The following is a 26,102-nucleotide window of genomic DNA, read 5'->3' as shown; positions in this document are numbered from 1 at the left end:
AACCTCATGGCCCGGCATATCCCCCCCCCCCGACTCTACCATTACCATCAAGCCAGGGGATCAACCCTGGTTCAATGAAGAGTGCAGGACGGCATGCTAGGAGCAGCACCAGGCATACTTAAAATTGAGGTGTCAACCTGGTGAAGCTATAAACACAGAGCTATTTTCGTGCCAAACAGCATAAGCAGCATGTGGTAGAGAGAGCTAAGCGATCCCACAACCAACGGATCAGGTCTAAGCTCTGCAGTCCTGCTACAACCAGCCATGAATGGTGGTGGACAATTAAGCAACTCAGTGGAGGAGGCGACTCCACAAATATCCCCATCCTCAATGATGGAGGAGCCCAGCACAGCAGTGCAAAAGATAAGGCTGAAGCATTTGCAACAATCTTCAGCCAGAAGTGCCGAGTGGATGATCCATCTCAGCCTCCTCCGGAGGTCCCCAGCACCATAGATGCCAGTCTTCAGCCAATTCGATTTACTCCACGTGATACCAAGAAATGACTGAAGGCACTGGATACTGCAAAGGCTATGGGCCCTGACAGTATTCCGGCAATAGTATTGAAGGCTTGTGCTGCAGAACTTGCTGTGCCCCTAGCCAAGCTGTTCACGTACAGCTACAACACTGGCATCTACCCGGCTATGTGGAAAAAGCAGGACAAATCCAACTCGGCCAATTACCACCCCATCAGTCTACTCTCCATCATCAGTAAAGTAATGGAAGGGGTCATCAACAGTGCTATCAAGCGGCACTTGCTTAGTAATAACCTGCTCACTGATGCCCAGTTTGGGTTCTGCCAGGGCCACTCAGCTCCTGACCTCGTTACAGCCTTGGTTCAAACATGGACAAAAGAGCTGAACTCCCGAGGTGAGGTGAGAGTGACTGCCCTTGACATCAAGGCAGCGTTTGACCGAGTGTAGCATCAAGGAGCCCGAGCAAAACTGGAGTCAATGGGAATCAGGGGGAAAACTCTCCGCTGGCTGGAGTCATACCCAATACAAAGGAAGATGATTGTGGTTGTTGGAGGTCAGTCATCTCAGCCCCAGGACTTCACTGCAGGTGTTCCTCAGGGTAGTGTCCTCAGCCCAACCATCTTCAACTGCTTCATCAATGACCTTCCTTCCATCATAAGGTCAGAAGTGGGGATCCTCGCTGATGATTGCACAATGTTCAGCACCATTTGCAACTCCTCAGATACTGAAGCAGTCCATGTCCACATGTAGCAAGACCTGGACAAAATCCAGGCTTGGGCTGACAAGTCGCAAGTAACATTCGCGCCACACAAGTGCCAGGCAATGACCATCCCCAACAAGAGAGAATCCAACCATCGCCCCTTGATGTTCAATGGCATTACCATCACTGAATCCCCCACTATCAACATCCTGGGGGTTACCATTGACCAGAAACTGAACTGGACTCGCCATATGAATACTGTGGCTACATGAACAGGTCAGAGTCCAGCAATCGAGCGACGAGTAACTCCCCTCCTGACTCCCAAAGTCTGTCCACCATCTACAAGGCACAAGTCAGGAGTGTAATGGAATACTCCCCACTTGCCTGGATGAGTGCAGCTCCCACTGAACAAGCTGGACAGCGTCCAGGGCAAAGCAGACCACTTGACTGGCACCACATCCACAAACATTCACTCCCTCCATCAATGACGGACAGTAGCAGCAGTGTGTACCATCTACAAGATGCACTGCAGGAATTCACCAAGGCTCCTTAGACAGCACCTTCCAAACCCATGACCACTACCACCTAGAAGGACAAAGGCAGCAGATAGATGGGAACACCACCACCTGGAAGTTCCCCTCCAAGTCACTCACCATCCTGACTTGGAGATATATCACCGTTTATTCACTTTCACTGGGTCAAAATCCTGGAACTCTCTTCCTAACAGCACTGTGGGTGTACCTACACCACATGGATTGCAGCAGTCCGAGAAGGCAGCTCACCACCACCTTCTCAAGGGCAACTATGGATAGGCAATAAATGTTGAACCAGCCAGCGAAGCTCACATCCTGTGAATAAATAAAAAAAAACTTTTCTCCACCCATCCAACTCCCCATAGCATCTCCTTTACATGTCACTCTGTTTCCCCTTCTTTCCACTCATCCTTCCAGTTGCTTTTCCATTCCGATAGTGCACCTCTATTGCAGTCACTCTCTGAATATTCTCCACTCAGTTGTGGGGTTCCAAAATTAAGAACGACAAACAAGAAAAACACCTCAGCCTCAGCTAAGTTTCATGAACAGTCATCTGCTGCTGGCCACTGCCCTCCCTCCACTATCCCCGCATCCCCCAGACAGTTAAACTCTTGCCTTAGCAATACAATCATCCTCGTTAGCCCTAACTACAGTAGTAGACAAAACACTGGGAACACTTACATTCCCAGGAACTTTCTTCTTTCTCTTCTTCCCCTTTAATTTCAGTGTGTCTGTGAAATAATCAGCATTAAGTCAGTCTCTGAACAATCAACAAAGAGATGGAAACAAGCTGTACAGTATTACCACAAAAAAAACAATGTCAATAAATTCAAGATCAGACGGTGCTATTACCTGCTTTCTGTAAAATATCCTCATCTGCTGAGGAAAATTCGGCTATTGACTCATCATCTTCCTCATCTTCTGGCTCTTTTTCTCCATCAGATTCATCAGCCTCACCTTCAACCTCCACCTCATCTGGTTCTTCATCTTCCTTTATTGTATCAGGTTTGGACACAGTGTCCTCAGTAGAATCAGTCTTTATCCTCTTTGCTTCTTTTGTAGATTTCTCCTAGAAATGAGAAACATTTAAACCAAAAGCAAAGACTGATACCTGTTGTTCCTCCTCTCAGATTTTTACTATCCCTTCTCACTTTCCCTCTCCCAGCAGCTCCCTTTCAAGGAACATTTCTCCTCCCCAACCAACATCCATTTCTGGTGCCATTGGCAAAAGTCAAAAATAAAAACCATAACTTCTGCTGAAAGATCCTTCTATTTTCATGCTCTGCAAATTGTTCAGGAAGAATATCTAGTATGGAACTAGCCTAGAAAGTTCAGCTTTTATCTTGGTTTGTGCTGAGCTCAAGGTGGGGTATAAATGTTCTGATGCTTGGTTTCGTGGGGCAGGTGGAGGGTGGCTGAAGTTGGATAGGGCTCACACTCCTGATTGCTATCCAGGGAACTTTGCAGATGTGTGCTTTTGGTTTTAAGCTGACTGCAGAATCTGGTCCTCTGCAGTTTACCTGGGGATGCCCATTCTGAAAGTCCACGCTGGAACTATGGCCACTTAGACTGGCATCCATGGAAACATAACCTAGAAAGAAGCTGACACTTTGAGGAAATGGGAGCACAGAAAACCAGTCTGAAGTCTAACAGCCTTTAAGAACAAGGAAAATACATTAGGCCTAAAAGCTCTTAACAAATTTATCCAACAAATAAGAACTTTTTTTTAACTGACTCCCTGCAGGAGAGAGAGAGAGAAAGAGAGAGAGAGAGAGAGAGAGAGAGAGAGAGAGAGAGAGAGAGAGAGAGAGAGAGAGAGAGAGAGAGAGAGAGAGAGAGAGAGAGAGAGGGGGGGGGGGGGGGGGGTGATGGCACGGGGGCAGGGGGAGCCATGGCTGATTGCTTGTGGTCTCACTTCCATATCCCTCCTTGCCCTGCACAATCTTTGACTCCTTTGTTGATCAAAATTCTGTCGTACTCAGCCTTGAATGTATTTACTGACCCAGCCACCATTACTCTCTGGGGGACAGAAGTTCAAAGACTAACAACCCTCTGAGAGAAGATATTCCTCTTGTCTTCATCTTCAACTGAGACTCCTTATTTTTAAACTGTGTCCCCTAGTTCTTGATTCTCTCACGAGGGGAAACATCCTCTCAGCATCCACCCTGTCAAGCCCCATCAGGATATGTTTCAATAAGGTCACCTCTCATTCTTCTAAACTCCAATGAATCAGGCTCAACCTTGCCTCATAAGACAACTGCTTCCTCCCAGGAACAGTGAATCTCTCTGTACTGCTTCCAATGCTACTATATCCCTCCTAAAGTAAGGGGATCAAAACTGCACACAATATTCTAAGTGTAGTCTCACCAATGCCCTTTATAGTTGTAGCAAGGCTTCCCTACTTTACATTCCAACCCCCCTTGCAATAAAGGGCAAAACTTAATTTGATATCCTAATTATATGTTAACATTTTGTGAATCACGTACAAGGTCTCTCCATAATGCAGCATTCTGCAGTCTTGCTCCATTTAAATAATATTCTGCTTTTCAATTTCTCTGCCAAAGTGGACAACCTCATATTTTCGCACATTAGATTCCATGTGCCAAATTTTTGCCACTCACTTATGTATCACCTTGCAGACTCTCTGTATCCTCCTCACAACTTACTTTCCTACCTATTTTTGTATCATCAGCAAATTTGGCTACAATACAGTCAGTCCCTTCATCCAAGTCATTAATAGGGATCATAAATAAATTGAGACCCTAGCACTGATCCCTGTGGCACTCCACTAGTTACCATTTGCCAAGTTGAAAATGACCCATTTATCCCAACTCTCTGTTTTTTGTTAGTTAGCCAATTCTCAATCCTTGCTAATACATTGCTCCCAACATCAAGACCTTTCATCTTGTGTAGTAACTTTTATGTGGTTCCTTATTGAATGCCTTTTTGAAATCCAAATACATTACACTTACTGGTACCCCATTATTCACTCTGGTGGTTACATCCTTAAAGAGCTCAAATAAATTTGTCAAATACAACTGCCCTTTCACAAAACCATGTTGACTTTTCCTGATTGTATTATAATTTTTTTAATGTCCTACTACTACCCCTTTAATAATGGATTCTAGCATTTCCCAATGACAGATGTTAGGCTAACTGGCCTTTGTTTCCTGCTTTGTCTCCCTCCTTCCTTGAATATGGGTGTTACGCTTGGAGCCTTTCCGGGATCTAGGGAATTTTAGAAGATTACAATCAATGCGTCCACTATCTCTGCACCACTTCTTTTAAGATTCGAGGATGCAGACCATCAGATCCAGTGGACTTTATGTTCCATTAGTTTTCCTAGTGTTTCTTCTCTGATAATTGTGATTGTTTTAAGTTCCCCCCTCCCTTTTGCCTCTTGATTTTCTATTTTCAGGATGCTTTTTGTGTCTTCTACTGTGAAGACAGATACAAAGTATTTGTTCAAAATCTATGCCATTTCCTTGCTCCCCATTATTAATTCCCTAACATCATCCTCTTAGAACAAACATTTTAGCTACTCTTTTTCTTTTTATATACTTGTAGAAGCTTTTACTGTCTGTTTTTCATAATTCCTGTTAATTTTCTCATATTCTAATTTTTCCCTCTTTATTATCTGGCAAAATAGTGGGGACAATTATCTAATAAAATTATTCAGAAGCTATTCTTTGTGCTAAAAATGAAGATTCACTAGATTTGAATGAAAAAAAATAGACTCCTAAATCTTTCATATCCTCTACAGTTCCTAACTTCTCACTATGTAGAAAATACTTCTATCTATTTCTCTTAGGTCCAAACCTTATTGAACTCCATCTGCCAGTTTGCCCAGACACTTAAACTATCAATGTCCCGCTGTGACTTTCAGCTTCCATTTACACTAACTTTTGTACTAGATTTTCAACCTCCCTGGTCTCTGCTCCACACTAATTGAACTGCTCATTGTGGCCAAGGACTTGGCTTCAATCCTTAGTCCGTGCTCAGTGCATTGGTCTCCACCAAGGTAACAGTAGGGGTGTTACTGGAATAGGAAGGGAGGAGGAAAATCTACCAATGTTCCCAATGCTGACTATTATCAAGTCACCCCTGGATCATGCACCTATGTGGAAAGGGGCAGCTTCAAATTCCGAACCCTCCACTCCTCCTTCATATCTAAGTTTTCACATGATAAACATCCACTTGGACAGATACTGAAGGACTGCTGGTCCCAGTGAAACCATCCCCCAGCAAAAATCAGCAGCACAAGACTTTTATTAGTTACGGATATGGAAGGGGAAGGAAGGAAAAATGGAGGGAAAATTTAGCTTGTGGGAGGTCTTTGTCCAACTGAGCTTCTCACACCTGAACATTCAGGCACTCAATTCTTTACAAAAATGTTGACAACAACTGACCTCTTTTTTTCTTTTCTTTCGCACTTTGTCTATCTTTTCATCCAAGGTTGTTGGTGCTCTCTAGAATTGAGCAGAAAAATTAGGTTAACACTGTTTCAAGAACACAGTTTTAAATTTTCTGGGACAGCAGTAAAACACAGGCCCTGGCTTCCAAATACAAGTTGCCAAGTTTAGGTGCACAGGCAACACCCATCATCCTAACCCACTTGGTGTGTTGGCACTCAACAAGAGTCAAGAGAGTAAAGAACCCACTCAGCGTGCTGAAAATTCCTGGTCATCTCCTGTCAAACTGTCAACAAGGGCACTGACAGAGACCTAATAATCCAACGGACTATTCCAAAAAAGAGCCCGGTGTTATGGGGCATATACGCACACTCATCAACACACATACTTTAGATATCCACCAGCACACTTTAATCCCAAACTACTCTTAACTTAGCAGAGAAGCAAACAGAAAGAATGCTTCCAAGTCGGTCTATTCACTGTGATTGCAATAACTATTGAACACCTGCTCTCACAGTATGACTGGCAGCATTTCTGGGCAGGAGCAGTGTAACACTGCAACATTAACAGCAATATGGTGTTTCTTCCAAGAATGTTAGGGCGAATACAGCCTGTAGTCAGGCAGGGTTACAGATCCTCACATTCTTTTTCAATTGGCTCAGGACATCTGCCATCATCCAGTTGTCATCATATTCCCCATCCTTCTCAGTGAACAGAAAGTCTTCACTGAAGTCCACACACTTATTCCTCAACTTCTTTTGCTTCAGTAAGGTGACAGGCGGTTCCTAAACAAACAAATAGAACAGTCTCACAGATCAAAGAAATGTGATGTGCAACAAGAACAGTCCATTCACTATTTATTCACAGACAGCATAAAACAGAACATTGTTGAGTATAACTCAGATCAGTATTATATAAGACACAGATGCTTCGAAAAGGGCACTCAATTGAGTCAGAGTCACTATAGCAATGAAGGCCATTCAGTCCACATGGAATGGTGCAATCTTTCGTCAGCTTGAGAAGTTATCTTGTATTGTAAAAATCAATAGCTATAAATTGCTTTGGAACTTAGAAATTAGGAGTCCACAAACCAGGACTAGTTTATTTAAGTACTGACAGTTATCATTGCGAGTATGGCTGTTCCAATGATTGGCAGGACAGTGCAAAAAATCTCCCAAGTTTAGCAATCATATACTTTAAATAAGCAGCAGCCGCCAAGACTAAAGCTGGGAGGAAGAATTGCAACAAAAATATCACAGTGCTGTGGGAGCTGTTCATTCCTGGAAGCTATTAGCTCCATTTCTCTAACAATGTGATATATGAACAGCTAATCTCCTTCCTGATTCCAATCCCTTTTTCTGCTGCTACTGATTTCTAGTTTAAGTTGTGTTACAATTGTTTATTACCGGGGAAGTGACGGTGAGTTTATTATCGGGGCGGTGACAGTGCGAGTGTGTTTATTACCGGGGCGGTGACAGTGTGAGTGTGTTTATTACCGGGGCAGTGACGGTAAGTTTGTTATCGGGGCGGTGAAGGTACTAGTGTGTTTAGTACCGGGGCTGTATGGTGCGAGTGTGTTTATTACCGGGGCTGTGACGGTGCGAGTGTATTTATTACCGGGGCTGTGACGGTGCGAGTATGCTTAGAGCCGGGGCTGTGACGGTGCGAGTGTGCTTAGAACCGGGGCTGTGACGGTGCGAGTGTGTTTATTACCGTGGCGGTGACGGTGCAAGAGTGTTTATTACTGGGGCGGTGACGGTGCGAATGTGTTGATTGCCGGGGCGGAGACGGTGCGAGTGTGTTGATTACTGTGGCAGTGACGTTGCGAGTGTGTTGATTACCGGGGCGGTGACTGTGCGAGTGTGTTGATTACCGGGGCGGTGACGGTGTGAGTGTGTGAATGGTATCGGGGCGGTGACGGTGTGAGTGTGTGAATGGTATCGGGGCGGTGACAGTGTGAGTGCGTGAATGGTATCGGGGCGGTGACGATGTGAGTGTGTGAATGGTATCGGGGCAGTGACAGTGTGAGTGTGTGAATGGTATCGGGGCAGTGACGGTGTGAGTGTGTTTAAGGTATCGGGGCAGTGACGGTGTGAGTGAGTTTATGGTATCGGGGCAGTGACGGTGTGAGTGTGTTGATTACCGGGGCAGTGACGTTGCGAGTGTGTTGATTACCGGGGCGGTGACTGTGCGAGTGTGTTGATTACCGGGGCAGTGACGTTGCGAGTGTGTTGATTACCGGGGCGGTGACTGTGCGAGTGTGTTGATTACCGGGGCGGTGACGGTGTGAGTGTGTGAATGGTATCGGGGCGGTGACGGTGTGAGTGTGTGAATGGTATCGGGGCGGTGACAGTGTGAGTGCGTGAATGGTATCAGGGCGGTGACGGTGTGAGTGTGTGAATGGTATCGGGGCAGTGACGGTGTGAGTGTGTGAATGGTATCGGGGCAGTGACGGTGTGAGTGAGTTTATGGTATCGGGGCAGCGACGGTGTGAGTGTGTTGATTACCGGGGCAGTGACGTTGCGAGTGTGTTGATTACCAGGGCAGTGACGTTGCGAGTGTGTTGATTACCGGGGCGGTGACTGTGCGAGTGTGTTGATTACCGGGGCGGTGACGGTGTGAGTGTGTGAATGGTAACGGGGCAGTGACAGTGTGAGTGCGTGAATGGTATCGGGGCGGTGACGGTGTGAGTGTGTGAATGGTATCGGGGCAGTGACAGTGTGAGTGCGTGAATGGTATCGGGGCGGTGACGGTGTGAGTGTGTGAATGGTATCGGGGCAGTGACAGTGTGAGTGCGTGAATGGTATCAGGGCAGTGACGGTGTGAGTGTGTTTAAGGTATCGGGGCAGTGACGGTGTGTGTGTGTGTGTTTATGATATCGGGGCAGTGACGGTGTGTGTGTCTTTATGGTATTGGGGTAGTGACGGTGTGAGTGTGTGAATGGTATCGGGGCACTGACGGAGTGAGTGTGTTTAAGGTACCAGGGCAGTGACGGTGTGAGTGTGTTTATGGTATCGGGGCAGTGACGGTGTGAGTGTGTAAATGGTATCAGGGAAGTGACGGTGTGAGTGTGTAAATGGTATCGGGGCAGTGACGGTGTGAGTGTGTAAATGGTATCGGGGCGGTGACAGTGTGTGTGTGTTTATGGTATCGGGGTAGTGACGGTGTGAGTGTGTGAATGGTATCGGGGCACTGACGGTGTGTGTGTGTGAATGGTATCGGGACAGTGACAATGTGTGTGTGTGTGAATGGTACCAGGGCAGTGACAGTGTGCGTGTGTACGTGAATGGTACCGGGGCAGTGACGATGTGTGTGTGTGAATGGTACAAGGGCAATGACGGTGTGTGTGCGTGAATGGTATTGGGGCAGTAACGGGGTGTGTGTGAATAGTACCGGGACAGTGGCGATGTGTGTGTGTGTGAATGGTACCGGGGCAGTGGCAGTGTGTGTGTGTGTGTGTGAATGGTACCGGGGCAGTGATGGTGTGAGTGTGTTTATGGTACCGGGGCAGTGGCGGTGTGAGTGTGTTTATGGTACCGAGACAGTGACGGTGTGTGTGTGTTTATGGTATTGGGTCAGTGACGGTGTGAGTGTGTAAATGGTATCGGGGCAATGACGGTGTGAGTGGTATCGGGGTAGGTACGGTGCGTGTGTGTTTATGGTATCGGGGCAATGACAGTGTGAGTGTATGAATGGTATTGGGGTAGTGATGGTGTGTGCGTTGATGGTATCGGGACAGTGATGGTGTGTGTGTTTATGGTATCGGGGCAATGACGGTGTGAGTGTGTTTTTTAAATCGGGGCAATGACGGTGTGAGTGTGTGAATGGTATCGGGGCAATGACAGTGTAAGTGTGTTTATAGTACCGGGAGAGTGACAGTGTGAGTGTGTGAATGGTATCGGGAAAGTGACGGTGCAAGTGTGTAAATGGCATCGGGGCAGTGACGGTGTGAGTGTGTGAATGGTATCGGGGCAGTGACGGTGTGAGTGTGTGAATGGTATCGGGGCAGTGACGGTGTGAGTGTGTGAATGGTATCGGGGCAATGACGGTGTGAGTGTGTGAATGGTATCAGGGCAGTGACGGTGTGTGTGTCTGTGTGAATGGTATCAGGACAGTGACGATGTGTGTGTGTGTGTGTTTATGATATCGGGGCAGTGACGGTGCGTGTGTGTTTATGTTATCGTGGCAGTGACGGTGTGAGTGTTCTTATGGTATCGGGGCAGTGACAGTTTGTGTGTGTAAATGATATCGGGGCAGTGACGGTGTGTGTGTGTGTTTATGGTATCAGGGCAGTGACAGTGTGTGTGTGTGTGTGTGTGTTTATGGTATCGGGGCAGTGACGCTGTGTGTGCGTGAATGGTATCGGGGCAGTGACGGTGTGTGTGTGTGAATACTACCGTGACAGTGACGATGTGTGTGTGTGTCAATGGTACCAGAGCAGTGACGATGTGTGTGTGTGTGTGTGTGTGTGTGTGTGTGAATGGTACCGGGGCAGTGACAGTGTGTGTGTGTTTATGGTATCGGGGCAGTGACGGTGTGAGTGTGTTTATGGTATCGGGGCAGTGACGGTGTGAGTGTGTTTATGGTATCGCGGCAGTGATGGTGTGTATGTGAACGTTACCGGGGCAGTGACGATGTGTGTTTGTGTTTATGGTATCAGGACAGAGACGGTGTGTGTGTGTTTATGGTATCAGGGCAGAGACGGTGTGTGTGTGTGTTTATGGTATCGGGGCTGTGACGGTGCGTGTGTGTGTGTGATTGGTATCGGGGCAGTGATGTGTGTGTGTGTGTGTGTTTATGGTATCGGGGCAGTGATGTGTGTGTGTGTGTGTGTGTGTATGGTATCGGGGCAGTGACGGTGTGAGTGTGTGATTGATATCGGGGCAGTGACGGTGTGAGTGTGTGAATGGTATCGGGGCAGTGACAGTGTGAGTATGTGAATGGTACCAGGGCAGTGACGGTGTGTGTGTGTGTGTGTGTGTGTGTGTGAATGGTACCGAGGCAATGATGGTGTGTGTGTGTGTTTATGGTATCGGGGCAGTGACGCTGTGTGTGTGCGAATGGTATTGAGGTAGTGATGGTGTGTGTGTTTATGATATCGGGACAGTGACGGTGTGTGTGTTTATGGTATCAGGGCAATGACGATGTGAGTGTGTTTAAGGTATCGGGGCAGTGACGGTGTGAGTGTGTTTAAGGTATCGGGGCAGTGACGATGTGTGTGTGTTTATGGTATCGGGGCAATTACGATGTGTGTGTGTTTATGGTATCGGGGCAGTGACGATGTGTGTGTCTTTATGGTATCGGGATAGTGACGCTGTGTGTGTGTTTATGGTATCGGGGCAGTGATGATGTGTGAGTGTGTTTAAGATAGCAGGGCAGTGACGATGTGTGTGTGTTTATGGTATCGGGGCAGTGACGGTGTGAGTGTGTTTATGGTATCGGGGCAGTGACGGTGTGAGTGTGTTTATGTATCAGGGCAGTGACGGTGTGTGTGTGTTTATGGTATCGGGGTAGTGACGGTGTGAGTGTGTGAATGGTATCGGGGCACTGATAGTGTGTGTGTGAATGGTATCGGGACAGTGACGATGTGTGTGTGTGTGTGTGTGTGTGTGTGAATGGTACCAGGGCAGTGACAGTGTGCGTGTGTGCGTGAATGGTATTGGGGCAGTGACAATGTGTGTGTGTGTGAATGGTACCGGAGCAGTGACAGTGTGTGTGTGTTTATGGTATCGGGGCAGTGACGGTGTGAGTGTGTTTATGGTATCGGGGCAGTGACGGTGTGAGAGTGTTTATGGTATCGCGGCAGTGATGGTGTGTATGTGAACGTTACCGGGGCAGTGACGATGTGTGTTTGTGTTTATGGTATCAGGACAGAGACGGTGTGTGTGTGTTTATGGTATCAGGGCAGAGACGGTGTGTGTGTGTGTTTATGGTATCGGGGCTGTGACGGTGCGTGTGTGTGTGTGATTGGTATCGGGGCAGTGATGTGTGTGTGTGTGTGTGTGTTTATGGTATCGGGGCAGTGATGTGTGTGTGTGTGTGTGTGTATGGTATCGGGGCAGTGACGGTGTGAGTGTGTGATTGATATCGGGGCAGTGACGGTGTGAGTGTGTGAATGGTATCGGGGCAGTGACAGTGTGAGTGTGTGAATGGTACCAGGGCAGTGACGGTGAGAGTGTGTTTATGGTATCGGGGCAGTGATGGTGTGTATGTGAATGTTACCGGGGCAGTGACGATGTCTGTGTGTGTGTTTATGGTATTGGGTCAGTGACGGTGTGAGTGTGTGAATGGTACCGGGGCAGTGACGGTGTGAGTGTGTTTATGGTATCGGGGCAGTGACGGTGTGAGTGTGTTTATGGTATCGGGGCGGTGACAGTGTGTGTGTGCGTGTGTGAATGGTACGGTGCGTCTGTGTTTATGGTATCGGGGCAGTGACGATGTGTGAGTGTGTTTATGGTATCGGGGCAGTGATGGTGTGTATGTGAATGTTACCGGGGCAGTGACGATGTGTGTTTGTGTTTATGGTATCAGGACAGAGACGGTGTGTGTGTGTTTATGGTATCAGGGCAGAGACGGTGTGTGTGTGTGTTTATGGTATCGGGGCAGTGACGGTGTGTGTGTGTGTGATTGGTATCGGGGCAGTGATGTGTGTGTGTGTGTTTATGGTATCGGGGCAGTGACGGTGTGAGTGTGTAAATGGTTTAGGGGCAGTGACGGTGTGAGGGTGAATGGTATTGGGGCAGTGACGGTGTGAGTGTGTGATTGGTATCGGGGCAGTGACGGTGTGAGTGTGTGAATGGTATCAGGGCAGTGACGGTGTGTGTGTGAGAATGATATCGGGGCAGTAACGATGTGTGTGTGTGTGAATGGTACCAGGGCAGTGACGGTGTGTGTGTGTGTGTGTGAATGGTACCGAGGCAATGACGGTGTGTGTGTGTGTTTATGGTATCGGGGCAGTGACGCTGTGTGTGCGTGAATGGTATCGGGGCAGTGACGGTGTGTGTGTGTGAATACTACCGTGACAGTGACGATGTGTGTGTGTGTCAATGGTACCAGGGCAGTGACGATGTGCGTGTGTGTGTGAATGGTACCGGGGCAGTGACGATGTGTGTGTGTGTGTGTGTGAATGGTACCGGAGCAGTGACGGTGTGTGTGTGCGTGTGTGAATGGTACGGTGTGAGTGTGTTTATGGTATCGGGGCAGTGATGGTGTGTATGTGAATGTTATCGGGGCAGTGACGATGTCTGTGTGTGTGTTTATGGTATTGGGTCAGTGACGGTGTGAGTGTGTGAACGGTACCGGGGCAGTGACGGTGTGAGTGTGTTTATGGTATCGGGGCAGTGACAGTGTGAGTGTGTTTATGGTATCGGGGCGGTGACAGTGTGTGTGTGCGTGTGTGAATGGTACGGTGCGTCTGTGTTTATGGTATCGGGGCAGTGACGATGTGTGAGTGTGTTTATGGTATTGGGTCAGTGACGGTGTGAGTGTGTGAATGGTACCGGGGCAGTGACGGTGTGAGTGTGTTTATGGTATCGGGGCAGTGACGATGTGTGTGTGTTTATGGTATCGGGGCAGTGACGATGTGTGTGTGTGTTTATGGTACCGGGGCAGTGACGGTGTGTGTGTGTTTATGGTACCGGGGCAGTGACAGTGTGTGTGTGTGTTTATGGTACCGGGGCAGTGATGGTGTGTGTGTGTGTTTATGGTACCGCTGCAGTGACGGTGTGTGTGTGTGTTTATGGTACCGGGGCAGTGACGGTGTGTGTGTGTGTTTATGGTACCGGGGCAGTGATGGTGTGTGTGTGTGTTTATGGTATCAGGGTAGTGATGGTGTGTGTGTGTGTTTATGGTACCGGGGCAGTGGCGGTGTGTGTTTATGGTATCGGGGCAGTGATGGTGTGTGTGTGTGTTTATGGTACCGGGACAGTGGCGTTGTGTGTGTGTTTATGGTACCGGGGCAGTGGCGGTGTGTGTGTGTTTATGGTACCGGGGCAGTGACGGTGTGAGTGTGTGAATGGTATCGGGGTAGGTGCGGTGCGTGTGTGTTTATGGTATCAGGGCAATGACAATGTGAGTGTATGAATGGTATTGGGGTAGTGATGGTGTGTGTGTTTATGGTATCGGGACAGTGATGGTGTGTGTGTTTATGGTATCGGGGCAATGACGATGTGAGTGTGTTTTTTATATCGGGGCAATGACGGTGTAAGTGTGTTTATAGTACCGGGAGAGTGACAGTGTGAGTGTGTGAATGGTATCGGGACAGTGACGGTGCGAGCGTGTTTATTACCGGGGCAGTGACGGTGCGAGCGTGTTTATTACCGGGGTGGTGACGGTCGAGCGTGTTTATTACCGGGGCGGTGACAGTGCGAGTGTGTTTATTACCGTGGCCGTGACGGTACAAGCGTGTTTATTACGGGGGCTGTGACGGTGCGAACGTGTTTGTTACCGGGGCCGTGACGGTGCGAGCGTGTTTGTTACCGGGGCCGTGATGGTGCGAGCGTGTTTATTACGGGGGCTGTGATGGTGCGAGCGTGTTTATTACGGGGGCTGTGACGGTGCGAGCGTGTTTGTTACCGGGGCAGTGACGGTGCGAGTGTGTTTGTTACCGGGGCAGTGTTGGTGCAAGTGTGTTTATTACTGGGGCAGTGACAGTGTGAGTGCGTTTATTACCGGGGCTGTGATGGTGAGTTTATTACCGGGGTAGTGCCGGGGAGTTTATTACCGGGGCGGTGACGGTGCGAGTGTGTTTATTACCGGAGCAGTGATAGTGCGTTTATTACCGGGGCTGTGATGGTGAGTTTATTACCGGGGCGGTGACGGTGCAAGTGCGTTTATTACTGGGGCGGTGACGGTGCGAGTACGTTTATTACCGGGGCAGTGTCGGTGCGAGTGTCTTTATTACCGGGGCAGTGTCGGTGCGAGTGTCTTTATTACCGGGGCGGTGTCGGTGCGAGTGTCTTTATTACCGGGGCGGTGACGGTACGAGTTTGTTTATTACCGGGGCGGTGACGGTGCGAGTGTGTTTATTACCGGGGCGGTGACGGTGCGAGCGTGTTTATTACCGGGGCGGTGACGGTGCGAGCGTGTTTATTACCGGGGCGGTGACGATGCGAGTGTGTTTATTACCGGGGCGGTGACGGTGCGAGCGTGTTTATTACCGGGGCTGTGACGGTGCAAGCGTGTTTATTACCGTGGTATTGACGGTGCGAGCGTGTTTATTACCGTGGCATTGACGGTGCGAGCGTGTTTATTACAGGGGCTGTGACGGTGCGAGCGTGATTGTTACCGGGGCAGTGACGGTGCGAATGTGTTTATTACCGGGGCAGTGTTGGTGCAAGTGTGTTTATTACCGGGGCGGTGGCGGTGCGAGTGTGTTTATTACCGGGGCAGTGACGGTGCGAGTGTGTTTATTACCGGGGCGGTGACGGTGCGAGTTTATTACCGGGGCGATGACGGTGCGAGCGTGTTTATTACTGTGGCTGTGACGGTGCGAGCGTGTTTATTACGGGGGCTGTGACGGTGCGAGCGTGATTGTTACCGGGGGAGTGACGGTGCGAGTGTGTTTATTACCGGGGCAGTGTTGGTGCAAGTGTGTTTATTACTGAGGTGGTGACAGTGTGAGTGTGTTTATTACCGGGGCAGTGACGGTGAGTTTATTATCAGGGCGGTGATGGTGCTAGTGTGTTTATTACCGAGGCAGTGACGGTGTGAGTGTGTTTATTATCCGGGGCAGTGACGGTGCGAGTGTGTTTATTACCAGGGCGGTGACGGTACGAGTGTTTATTACCGGGGCTGTGACGGTGCGAGTGTGTTCGTTACCGGGGCAGTGACGGTGCGATTGTGTTTGTAACCGGGACAGTGACGGTGCGAGTATGTTTATTCCCGGGGCTGTGATGGTGAGTTTATTACCGGGACAGCGAAGGTGCGAGTGTGTTTATTACCGGAGCAGTGATAGTGCATTTATTACCGGGGCAGTGACGGGGAGTTTATTGCCGTGACAGTGACAGTGCGAGTGTGTTTATTACCAGGGCAGTAACGGTGAGTTTTTACCGGAGCAGTGACGGCACGAGTGTGTTCATTACCGGGGCAGTGACGGCGCGAGTGTGTTTATGACCGGGGCAGTGACGGTGTGTTTATTACTGGGGCAGTGACGGTGCGAGTGTGTTTATTACCGCGGCGGTGGCGGTGTGTTTCTGACCGGGGCGGTGACGGTGTGTTTCTGACCGGGGGCGGTGACGGTGCGAGTGTGTTTCTGACCGGGGCGGTGACGGTGAGAGTGTGTTTCTGACCGGGGCGGTGACGGTGCGAGTGTGTTTCTGACCGGGGCGGTGACGGTGCGAGTGTGTTTCTGACCGGGGCGGTGACGGTGCGAGTGTGTTTCTGACCGGGGCGGTGACGGTGCGAGTGTGTTTCTGACCGGGGCGGTGACGGTGCGAGTGTGTTTCTGACCGGGGCGGTGACGGTGCGAGTGTGTTTCTGACCGGGGCGGTGACGGTGCGAGTGTGTTTCTGACCGGGGCGGTGACGGTGCGAGTGTGTTTCTGACCGGGGCGGTGACGGTGCGAGTGTGTTTCTGACCGGGGCGGTGACGGTGCGAGTGTGTTTCTGACCGGGGCGGTGACGGTGCGAGTGTGTTTCTGACCGGGGCGGTGACGGTGCGAGTGTGTTTCTGACCGGGGCGGTGACGGTGCGAGTGTGTTTCTGACCGGGGCGGTGACGGTGCGAGTGTGTTTCTGACCGGGGCGGTGACGGTGCGAGTGTGTTTCTGACCGGGGCGGTGACGGTGCGAGTGTGTTTCTGACCGGGGCGGTGACGGTGCGAGTGTGTTTCTAACCGGGGCCGTGACGGTGCGAGTGTGTTTCTAAACGGGGCGGTGACGGTGCGAGTGTGTTTCTTACCGGGGCGGTGACGGTGCGAGTGTACTTATTACCGGGGCAGTGACGGTGTTTATTACCGGAGATGGGGGGGCCCACGGACGGTGTGTTTATTACCGGGGGGGCGCAGTGAAGGTGTGTCTATTACTTGGGTGGGGCAGTGACGGTATGTCTAATACTGGGGGGGGGCGGTGACGGTGTGTTTATCACCGGGGGGTGGGGTGGGGGGGTGGGAGACAGTGTGTCTGTTACCGGGGGGAGGACGGTGACGGTGTGTCTAATACTGGGGGGGGGGCGATGGCGATGTGTTTACTACCGGGGAGAGCGGGCGGTGATGGTGTGCTTATTGGGGGGGGGGGGGGCTTATTGCCCCCGGGGGGGGGGGGGGGGGGGGTGTTGATGGTGTGTCTGTTACCGGGGGGGGGGGGGGGCGGTGCCGGTGTGTCTATTACTTCTATTACTTGGGGGGGACGGCGGTGTCGGTGTGACTAATACTTGTGGGGGAGAGGGGGGGGGGGGAGGGCGGTGACGGTGTGTTTATTACCGGGGCGGGTCGGTGACAGTGTGTTATTACTGGGGGGGGGGGTGCGGTGTGTTTATTACCGGGGGGGGGGGGGGGGGTTTAATTACCGGGGGGGGGGGGGGGGGGGTGTTTATTACCGGGGGGGGGGGGCCCGGCGGTGTGTTTATTACCGGGGTCCAGCTTTAACCTTTCGGGACCGGGAGCTGCTGCGGGGCGGCCGAGGCCCAGGAGCCCGCCCTCCGGCCGGACCTCACTCACCTCTCCCTCAGACCCCGTCTCCTCCTCCTCCGGAACCTCGTCCTCATCGCCGATCGTCCCGATAAAATCCAAAGCCGCCATCGAGCTGCGACAAACCGATTCGAATCGGGATCGGAACTGGCACGTGTGGAAAATCTGGAACCGGTGCTACTGGGGGAACGTCCGTCGCCAACACCCGACCCGCAAGGGCCGGTGTCTGGAAGAAACAGTCCGCAGAACAATCGTTCCGGCTGCCGGGCAGCTTCCGGACTGAAGGCTGTGAGCTCAATACCCTTACCCAGGCTCTCAGTCAATAACCCAGAGTTAGGTCAATGTAATTCTACAAACCATAAGTCAAAGTCAATAGAATACATGGATAAAAAAATCTACCACTTCCTCATTTATTTTATCCCTCATTCAAGGTCTCGATCAGTGATGGGCAACCTCGGCTAGTGAGTGAGCTGCACAAGTGTCCCTCCTTCATCGCAGTGGCTGCAGGATGGAAATCTGGCGCGTGCGATCCATTACACAATTTGGGGCAAATTAAATAACCGGCAAATGTAACATAGGAAGGCACAACATCCCATATTCACCGGTGTCATAACCAAGACGGTCTCCCAGGATAGTGTAATTTTGCCCACTGCGCTTGCGTACCTAGAATTTGCAGGGCGTGCCGATTGAACTGTAGCAGCACTTTGATTGGACAGGGAGGGAGCGCACGGCTCTCACAGTCAATGTTGTGTGCAATCGGCACATGCCTCACTTCACATGCCCTCACGTGCATGTTTTACATGTGTATCACTTCAGTAATACCAGTAGGAAAAAAACTATGCGGACGGAAACCAGCAGAACCTGGCAACCCTGCATGTGGGCAACAGTCAACAAAATGTCTCATGGGTCGCACTCAGAACCCTGATGGGCTCCACTGCTCTAGATACTAACTGCAGCATGGAGGATAACAACCCCAGCAATGCTGGATCAGAGTTTCAAGCATTTTGGGAATGGGGTAGGGAGAAAATAAATTAACATTGGCTTGGGGGCTGACAATGGGCAAGTTTTAAATGGTTCCCATCAAAATTCAGATAGCTTACCGTTCAAGTTGACTTGACCACTGGTATCTGTTGCCAACTTCACTCAAAGCTGTAAAACACCCTAGGAGTACACATTTCTCAAATCCTTGCTAGGAAAAATCAATGTTAAAAGAAGAAACTTTGAAATTACCTCCCTCCTGCATAAGTCATAGACTCATATTTTACTTTTTTAAAAGTATATTCCCTCCCCAAATTTCTCTCCCCTCTGCTTCTGTTTTTGTTCTGTCAGCATCTCAGCGTAATGTCCATGTACCACCAACATTTGATTGGTTAGCACCGGCTAAACCAGGCCTGACCTGCTGAAATGGTAGTCCTGATAATGAAAACTTTTAAATGGAAATAATCTAAAGATAAGTCTTTAAGATTTTAAGTGATGGGGCTGTGACTGACCCTTTGACCGTTTGTTCCACTGTGGGATTGTCCTTGGTAAGAATGATTGTTGCTACATGTAAAATTGGGAAATAAGAGTACTGGTCTGAACTGGCGTTCCATTTTAAGGTATGCAAGACCAGTTCAGACCAGTACTCGTATTTCCCAGTTTTTACTGGTGTTCCATTTTAAGGTATACAAGACCAGTTCAGACCAGTACTCTTATTTCCCAGTTTTTACTGGTGTTCCATTTTAAGGTATATAAGACCAGTTCAGACCAGTGCTCTTATTTCCCAGTTTTTTTACTGTTTTTTCCATCTGGGACACTGTTTTGGGAACAAATGGCCTTTGTAGTTTGCGTAGATGAATACCTCGTGTTTTGTCATTGCCAGAGGGCATCAGATACTTGTTACTGTCAGTTCCCACCAGTCCATTCCATATTTTATAGAAGATGGTCTGTCTATTTTTCTCCTTCCTTTGCTGTAGTGATTCCCATTCCAAATCTTTGATCAAAGACACTGGTCTATTTCCCACACTGATTCGTGCAGAATCTTTGGATTGCTTCAACCTTATTTATATCTCTCACCATTTAAGGATTCCCTAGAAAGGCATTGATTTTCTGTCCAGTTGCCCTATAATACAGCATCTAAATTGGCAATATTCAAAAGTTGGCCTTGTCAGTTGGTACCAGCAGGCTATCTGAAACATACACCTTTAACAGGTATTGCTTTTTGATGATTGGGAATTAAACTTCCGGGCAGTTTTCTCTTCCCTCTGTCTGATACAGCACAGCAGTGTAGGGCTTATGTTGCTTGACTAATAATCAAGAGAGCATGAGTTCACATCCCATCATGGTACTTTGAGAATCTCAATTCAGTTCAAAAATTTGAAAATAAAAGTTGTTGGCTTGTCATTTTAAAAAAAACAAATTGGTTCAGCAATGTTCTTTAGGAAAGAAAACCTGCTGCTTTACCAGGTCTGGCCTACGTGCGATTCTCTATGGGAAGGATTTAGGAGGGACCAATGTACAAAGGAGCTGCTAGTGAAGAGAAACTGTGGGCATGGGACGAAAGGCATGGAGTGCTCCAGAGTGGCACAGCTCTCTCTCCCTCCATTTTTGAATCTTTTTTTTTCCAAATATAGCTCATGATTAGACTTCTTGATATATACCACAATTGGCTAGAATCTTTTCTGTTCACATTCAGACAATGGGTATCTGTCCTGTACACTTAAACTAGTAATATTCATTACCTGTATTTAAAAAAGGTATATGTGTCTACCTTAAGCTGAATCTGCTCACTGGAATATGTTTGGTCTTCCCCAACATTAGTAAATTCGCTATATCTTTATCTTGTCATAGATCCAGCCTTTTCCATTTATTGCTCCTTTCCACCATCATTTTTCTATATTTGTTCATGGGATGTGGTAAGGCCAGAATGCCACAAGAAGGTGGTGGTGGGTGGGCTACCTTCTTCAACTGCTGCAGCCCATCTGGTGTAGGTACACCCATAGTGCGATTAGGAAGGGAGTTCCAGGACTTTGACCCAGCAACAGTGAAGTAATGGTAATATAGTTCCAAGACAGGATGGTGTGCGGCTTGGAGGGGAAATGCAGATGTTGGAGGCCCCATGCATCTGCTGTTCTTGTCCTACTAGGTGGTAGAGGTCCCAGGTTTGGAAGGTGCTGTCAAAGAAGCCTTGGCAAGTTGCTGCAGTGCATCTTGCATATGATACACACTGCTGCCACTGCGCACTGGTGGTGGAGGGAGTGAACGTTTAAGGTGATGGATAGGGTGCTGATCAAGGGGACTGCTTTGTCCTGGATGGTGTCAAGCTTCTCGAGTGTTGTTGGATCTGCACATTCCATCCAGACTTGTGCCTTGTAAATGGTAGGCAGGCTTTGGGGAGTCAAGAGGTGAATTACTCGCTGCAGGATCCCCAGCCTCTGACCTGCTCTTGTAGCCACAGTATTTGTGTGGCTGGTCCAGTTAAGTTTCTGGTCAGTGGTAACCCCCAGGATGTTGATAGTGGGAGATGCAGCAATCATAATGTTGTTGAATGTCATGGGAAGTTAGATTTTTCATCTATTTCCCACCTCCGTAACATCGCCTGACTTTGCCTGTCTCAACATATCTGCTGCTGAAACTTTCATTTGTGTCTTTGTTATCTCAAGATTCAATTATTCCAACACACTCCTAGCTGCCCTGTCACATTCTATACTCCTTAAATTTCAGGTCATCCAAAACTCTGCTGCCTGTGTCTCAACTTGCAGCAAGTCCTGTTCACCTATCACCCCTGTGCTCGCTGATCTACTTTAGCTCCCAGCCAAGTAATGCCTTGACTTTAAAATTCTCATCCTTGTTTTCAAAAGCCCCCATAACCTTGTCCCTCCCTATCTCTGTATCACCTCCAGCTCTACAACCCTCTGAGAGATCTGCTCTTCTCTAATTCTGACCTCTTGTGCATCCCCAATTTCAATTGTTCCACCATCGGTGGCTGTGCCTCCAGCTGCCTAGACTCCAAGCTCTAGGATACCCTTGCTACCTTATGCCTCCCAGTCTCTACCTCACTTTCCTCCTTTAAGACACTATTAAAACCCAGATTTTTTTAGGGCTGAATACTATGGCCAGAATTTTCCAGCCCTGTTGGTGTCAGGCGTCATGGCAGGCGGGGCAGTGCAGCATCGTGAAACCAGTTTGTGATCGTCCACTCCGACTGTCAATGGTGGGCCGCATTTCCCACCGCCACACATCAGGAACCTAATTTCAAATCTTTAGCATCTCATTATAAGCCTTGGTCGTCAGAATCATCCCCCTCACATTGGATCACCTGGGCACATCAGCATGACTGCTGACGTGTTTCACAACTGTACATAAGCGACATACACCTGATGAGCTGCACTTCGCTCAGGACTTCGAGGTTTGTTTGTCTATCTTGCTTCAGGCAGCACTCGCAGTCATCAGTGCCAGGCTTCACAGGCAGCACCACATCACTTTTGGAGGGGGTCGCATGGGCAGGTCTCTAGCTACCAGACCGGGTGTAAGGCCGGGGTGGCTTTTCAACAGCTGCAGGGCTAGGGCTTGTTTGGGGAAAGGGGATAAGTGGCCTCAGGGAAGGGAAGAGGCTACAGGGCTAGGGCTGTATTCGGGAAGGTGGGTATCCCAGGGTGTGAGCCACAGGAAACACGCCGTCTTGCTGGCAGGTAACCTCCGATTTGCCCGCCACGCCACTGCCTCGCCGCTTCCTCATACAGGGCACCACATTTAAACTGCAGCTACACGTACTCTTCGCAATGCTTGCAGCCCAGGACTGCTCCCATGAAGACATGGCCCCAAAGGCCAAGAAGAGTGCAGCCCCCCTGGATTCAGTGATGCATTCCTGGGACGCCTTCTGGACGCTATGGAGGCCCACCGCGATGTCCCCTGCCTCAGTTCCAGTCGCAGGAGGGAAGGGGGTATCCCAGGGTGTGTGTGGGGGCACATGTTGATTTGTGCAAGTGGCTTCAAAATGGTGATGCCTGAGGAGGCAGTCTCCAGAGGAGATGAGACCAAATGGAGATATAAGTGTGTGCGTGAGAGAGTGGTGACCTCCTTTGAGTTGGCAGTGAGTGAGATGCCAGCGAGTGTGTGATGGGCTTGTGAATGTGTGTTTAGAGTGATAAAGTGGTTGCCTTATCCTGGTGGCACGGATGAGATCATTCATCTATTTTCTGCACTCGCTGGCCGACCTCTTGAGTGCAGCATTGGCACTGACCACCTCTGCCACCATCTCCTAAGCCTTGGTGGTTCCCTTCCAAGACACTCACCATCCTGACTTGTAAATATATCACCGTTCCTTCACTGTCGCTGTGTCAAAATCCTGAAACTCCCTCCCTAACAGCACTGTGGGTGTACCTACATCACAGAATTGCAGCGGTTCAAGAAGGCAGCTCATCACCAACTTCTCAAGGGCAATTAGAGAAGGGCAATAAATGCTGGCCTAGCCAACGATACCCACATCCTGTAAATGATTTTTAAAAAAACGATGGGCCTCCTGCGACTGTAGCTGAGGCAGGGGACATCGCGGTGGGCCTTCATGGCGTCCAGAAGGCGTCCCAGGAATGCATCATTGAATCCAGTGGGGGGGGGGGGGGGGCTGCACTCTTCCTGGCCTTTGGGGCCATGTCTTCATGGGAGCAGTCCTGGGCTGCAAACATTGCAAAGAGTACGTGTGGCTGCAGTTTAAATGTGGTGCCCTGTGTGAGGAAGTAGCGAGGTAGTGGCGTGGTGGGCAAATTGGAGGCGTGTTTCCTGTGGCTGCATAATTAATGAGGCGGGAATGGGACAGTACGGCGCAAAAATCGCCAATGTGGTCAGTGGACAAAATAATTTTTTCCCCCATCTGCTACCGCATGTTGTGCAAATCTAGGACGATTCTGCCCTATGGATTTTTTAAAAAATTCATTCATTCATGGGATGTGGGCATCACTGGCGAGGCCAGCATTTATTACCCTTGAGAAGGTGGTGGTGAGCTGCTTTATTGAACCACTGCAGTCCCTGTGTAGTTATGCCCACAGTTGTGTTAGGGAGGGAGTTCCAGGATTTTGACCTAGCAACAGTGAAGGAATGGCGATATATTTCAAAGTCAGGATGGTGAGTGGCTTGGAGGAGAACTTCCAGGTGGTGGTGTTCCCATGTATCTGCTGCCCTTGTCCTTCTAGATGGCAGTTGTCATGGGTTTGGAAAATGCTGTCTAAGGAGGCTTGGTAAGTTCCTGTAGTGCATCTTGTAGTTGGCTGTTGCCACTATGCTTCGGTGGTGGAGGGAGTGAATGTTTGTGGATGGGGTGCCAATCAAGTGGGCTGCTTTGTCCTGGATGGTGTCAAGTTGCTTGTGTTGTGGAAGCAGCATTCATCTAGGCAAATGGAGAGAGTTCCATCACACTCCTGACTTGTGCCTTGTAGAGGGTGGACAGGTATTGGGGAGTCAGGAGTTGAGATATTCACCGCAGGATTCCTAGCCTCTGACCTGCTTTTGTTGCCACAGTATTTATATGGCTAGTCCGGTTCAATTTCTGGTCAATGGTAATTCCCAGGGTGTTGATAGTGGGGGATTTGGCAATAGTAATGTCATTGAATGTCAAGGGGAGATGGTTAGATTCTCTCTTGCTGGAGATGGTTATTGCCTGGCATTTATGTGGCGCGAATGTTGCTTGCCGCTTGTCTGCCTAAGCCTGGATAGCGTGCAGTTCTTTCTGCATTTGGACATGGACTGCTTCAGTATCTAGGAGTGTTGTATATTATGCAATCGTCAACAAACATCCCCACTTACGGAAGGAAAGTTATTGATGAAGCAGCTGAAGATGGTTGGGCCTAGGATACCATCCTGAAGAACTCCTGCAGTGATGTCCTGGAGCTGAGATGATTGACCTCCAATAACCAGAACCATCTTCGTTTGTGCTAGGTTTGACTCCAACCATTGGAGAGTTTTCCCCCCAGATTCCCATTGACTCCAGTTTTGCTAGGGCTCCTTGATGCTACACTCGATCAAATGTTGCCTAGATGTCAAGGGCAGTCGCTCTCACCTCACCTCTTTTGTCCACGTTTGAACCAAGGCTGTAATGAGGTAAGGAACTGACAGGCCTTTTGGTCTTTTAATTTTTTTTTTTGGTAATGCCTTATAAAATGTTGAGTTATTTGTCTAAACCCTGTCTGGAAGCCTGCCTTGAATGTCATTCACTTGCCATTAAGATTCTTGAGCTTTTACATGTACCTTCTGTCCTTAAATCGCACTTACTCCATCTCAAGTGGTTTTCCCTGGCCCGTTCCTTCCTCCCAAGAAACATTCCACCTCTGGCTTTCAAAGCTAACATACAGAAGTTTCGTTATTTGTATCTATTCCACCGTTAGTTATTTATGTCCAAGGCTATTCGTACGACCTCTTAATAAGCTGTACTTATTTCTATTGAACCATGGAATGATTCATTAAAGTTAACTGCTGTTCTACTTATACACACTAGTGAATGAGCTTACACATTTCAGTAAGCATCTTAATTAACCAAGGTTAAAAAAAGCCTAACACAGCTTTGTAGTGTGATTGTTAGCATCTACCCACAACTCCTGAGACTTTGTCTGAAAACAGCCCCTTTCCAGGCTAGGTACAGCCATCGGCATATAAAAAAAATCACCATTTCACTAGGTTTGTTCCTAGAGAAAAAAAAACCTTAAGCAGTTTATCGTGGGGTGAATCTAATTGGCTGAAGACTGGCATCAATGACACTGGGGGCCTCAGGAGGTGGCCGAAATGGATTATCCATTTTCCACTTCTAGTTGAAGACGGTTGCAATTGCTTCAGCCTTGTCTTTTGCATTCACACACTGCACTCAGCATCACTGAGGATGGGGATATTTGTGAAGCCTCCTCCTCCACTTAGTTATTTAATTGCCCACCACCATTCATAACTGGATGTGGCAGAACTGAAGAGCTTTGATCTGATCTTTTAAACATCTGTTGACACTATGTTTAGCATGCAAGCAATACTGTTGTAGCTTCACCAGGTTAGCACCTCATTTTTAGGTATGCTTGGTCCTACTCTTACAATCCCCATTGAAAAATTGTTTGTCCCCCAACTTGATGGGAATGGTAGAGTGAGGGATATTCCAGACTATTAGAATACAGGTTGAGGTGGAATATAATGGCCCACAGTGTCTCCTGTATGTCCAGTTGTGAGGTGCTAGATCTGTTCTGAATCTATCCCATTTAGCACAGTGGTAGTAGATCTGGAGCTGAAAGCACTTAAGGAGCCAAACGTTGGGTTCCGAGAAAGCCATCTCAAGGTTGAGTTAGGGACACTAGGGTGCTACCAGCCCCTTTCAAAAGTGCAAGTGCCTTGAAGTATTGGATTTGAAGCACTTT

General features: G+C 48.9%; 1 protein-coding gene across 1 annotated transcript in view; it reads right to left on the bottom strand.

Moving 5' to 3' along the window:
• The window catches only part of ddx27 (DEAD (Asp-Glu-Ala-Asp) box polypeptide 27), a 44,195-nt gene extending 25,802 nt beyond the window's left edge, over positions 1 to 18,393 (bottom strand). Inside the window, exons 1-5 of the mRNA XM_078555439.1 lie at positions 17,773 to 18,393; positions 6,760 to 6,903; positions 6,116 to 6,175; positions 2,559 to 2,775; positions 2,388 to 2,437 (exon numbers count right to left, since the gene is read on the bottom strand). Coding sequence (XP_078411565.1) covers positions 2,388 to 2,437; positions 2,559 to 2,775; positions 6,116 to 6,175; positions 6,760 to 6,903; positions 17,773 to 17,853 — 552 coding nt within the window. The 5' untranslated portion in view covers positions 17,854 to 18,393. The remainder of the gene's footprint in view (positions 1 to 2,387; positions 2,438 to 2,558; positions 2,776 to 6,115; positions 6,176 to 6,759; positions 6,904 to 17,772) is intronic.
• Between the last annotated feature and the right edge of the window lie 7,709 nt (positions 18,394 to 26,102).

The sequence above is a fragment of the Cetorhinus maximus genome, chromosome 13 (assembly GCF_964194155.1).
Source record: "Cetorhinus maximus chromosome 13, sCetMax3.hap1.1, whole genome shotgun sequence".
Lineage (NCBI taxonomy): Eukaryota > Metazoa > Chordata > Chondrichthyes > Lamniformes > Cetorhinidae > Cetorhinus > Cetorhinus maximus.
This window is presented reverse-complemented; position numbering and strand designations above follow the sequence as displayed.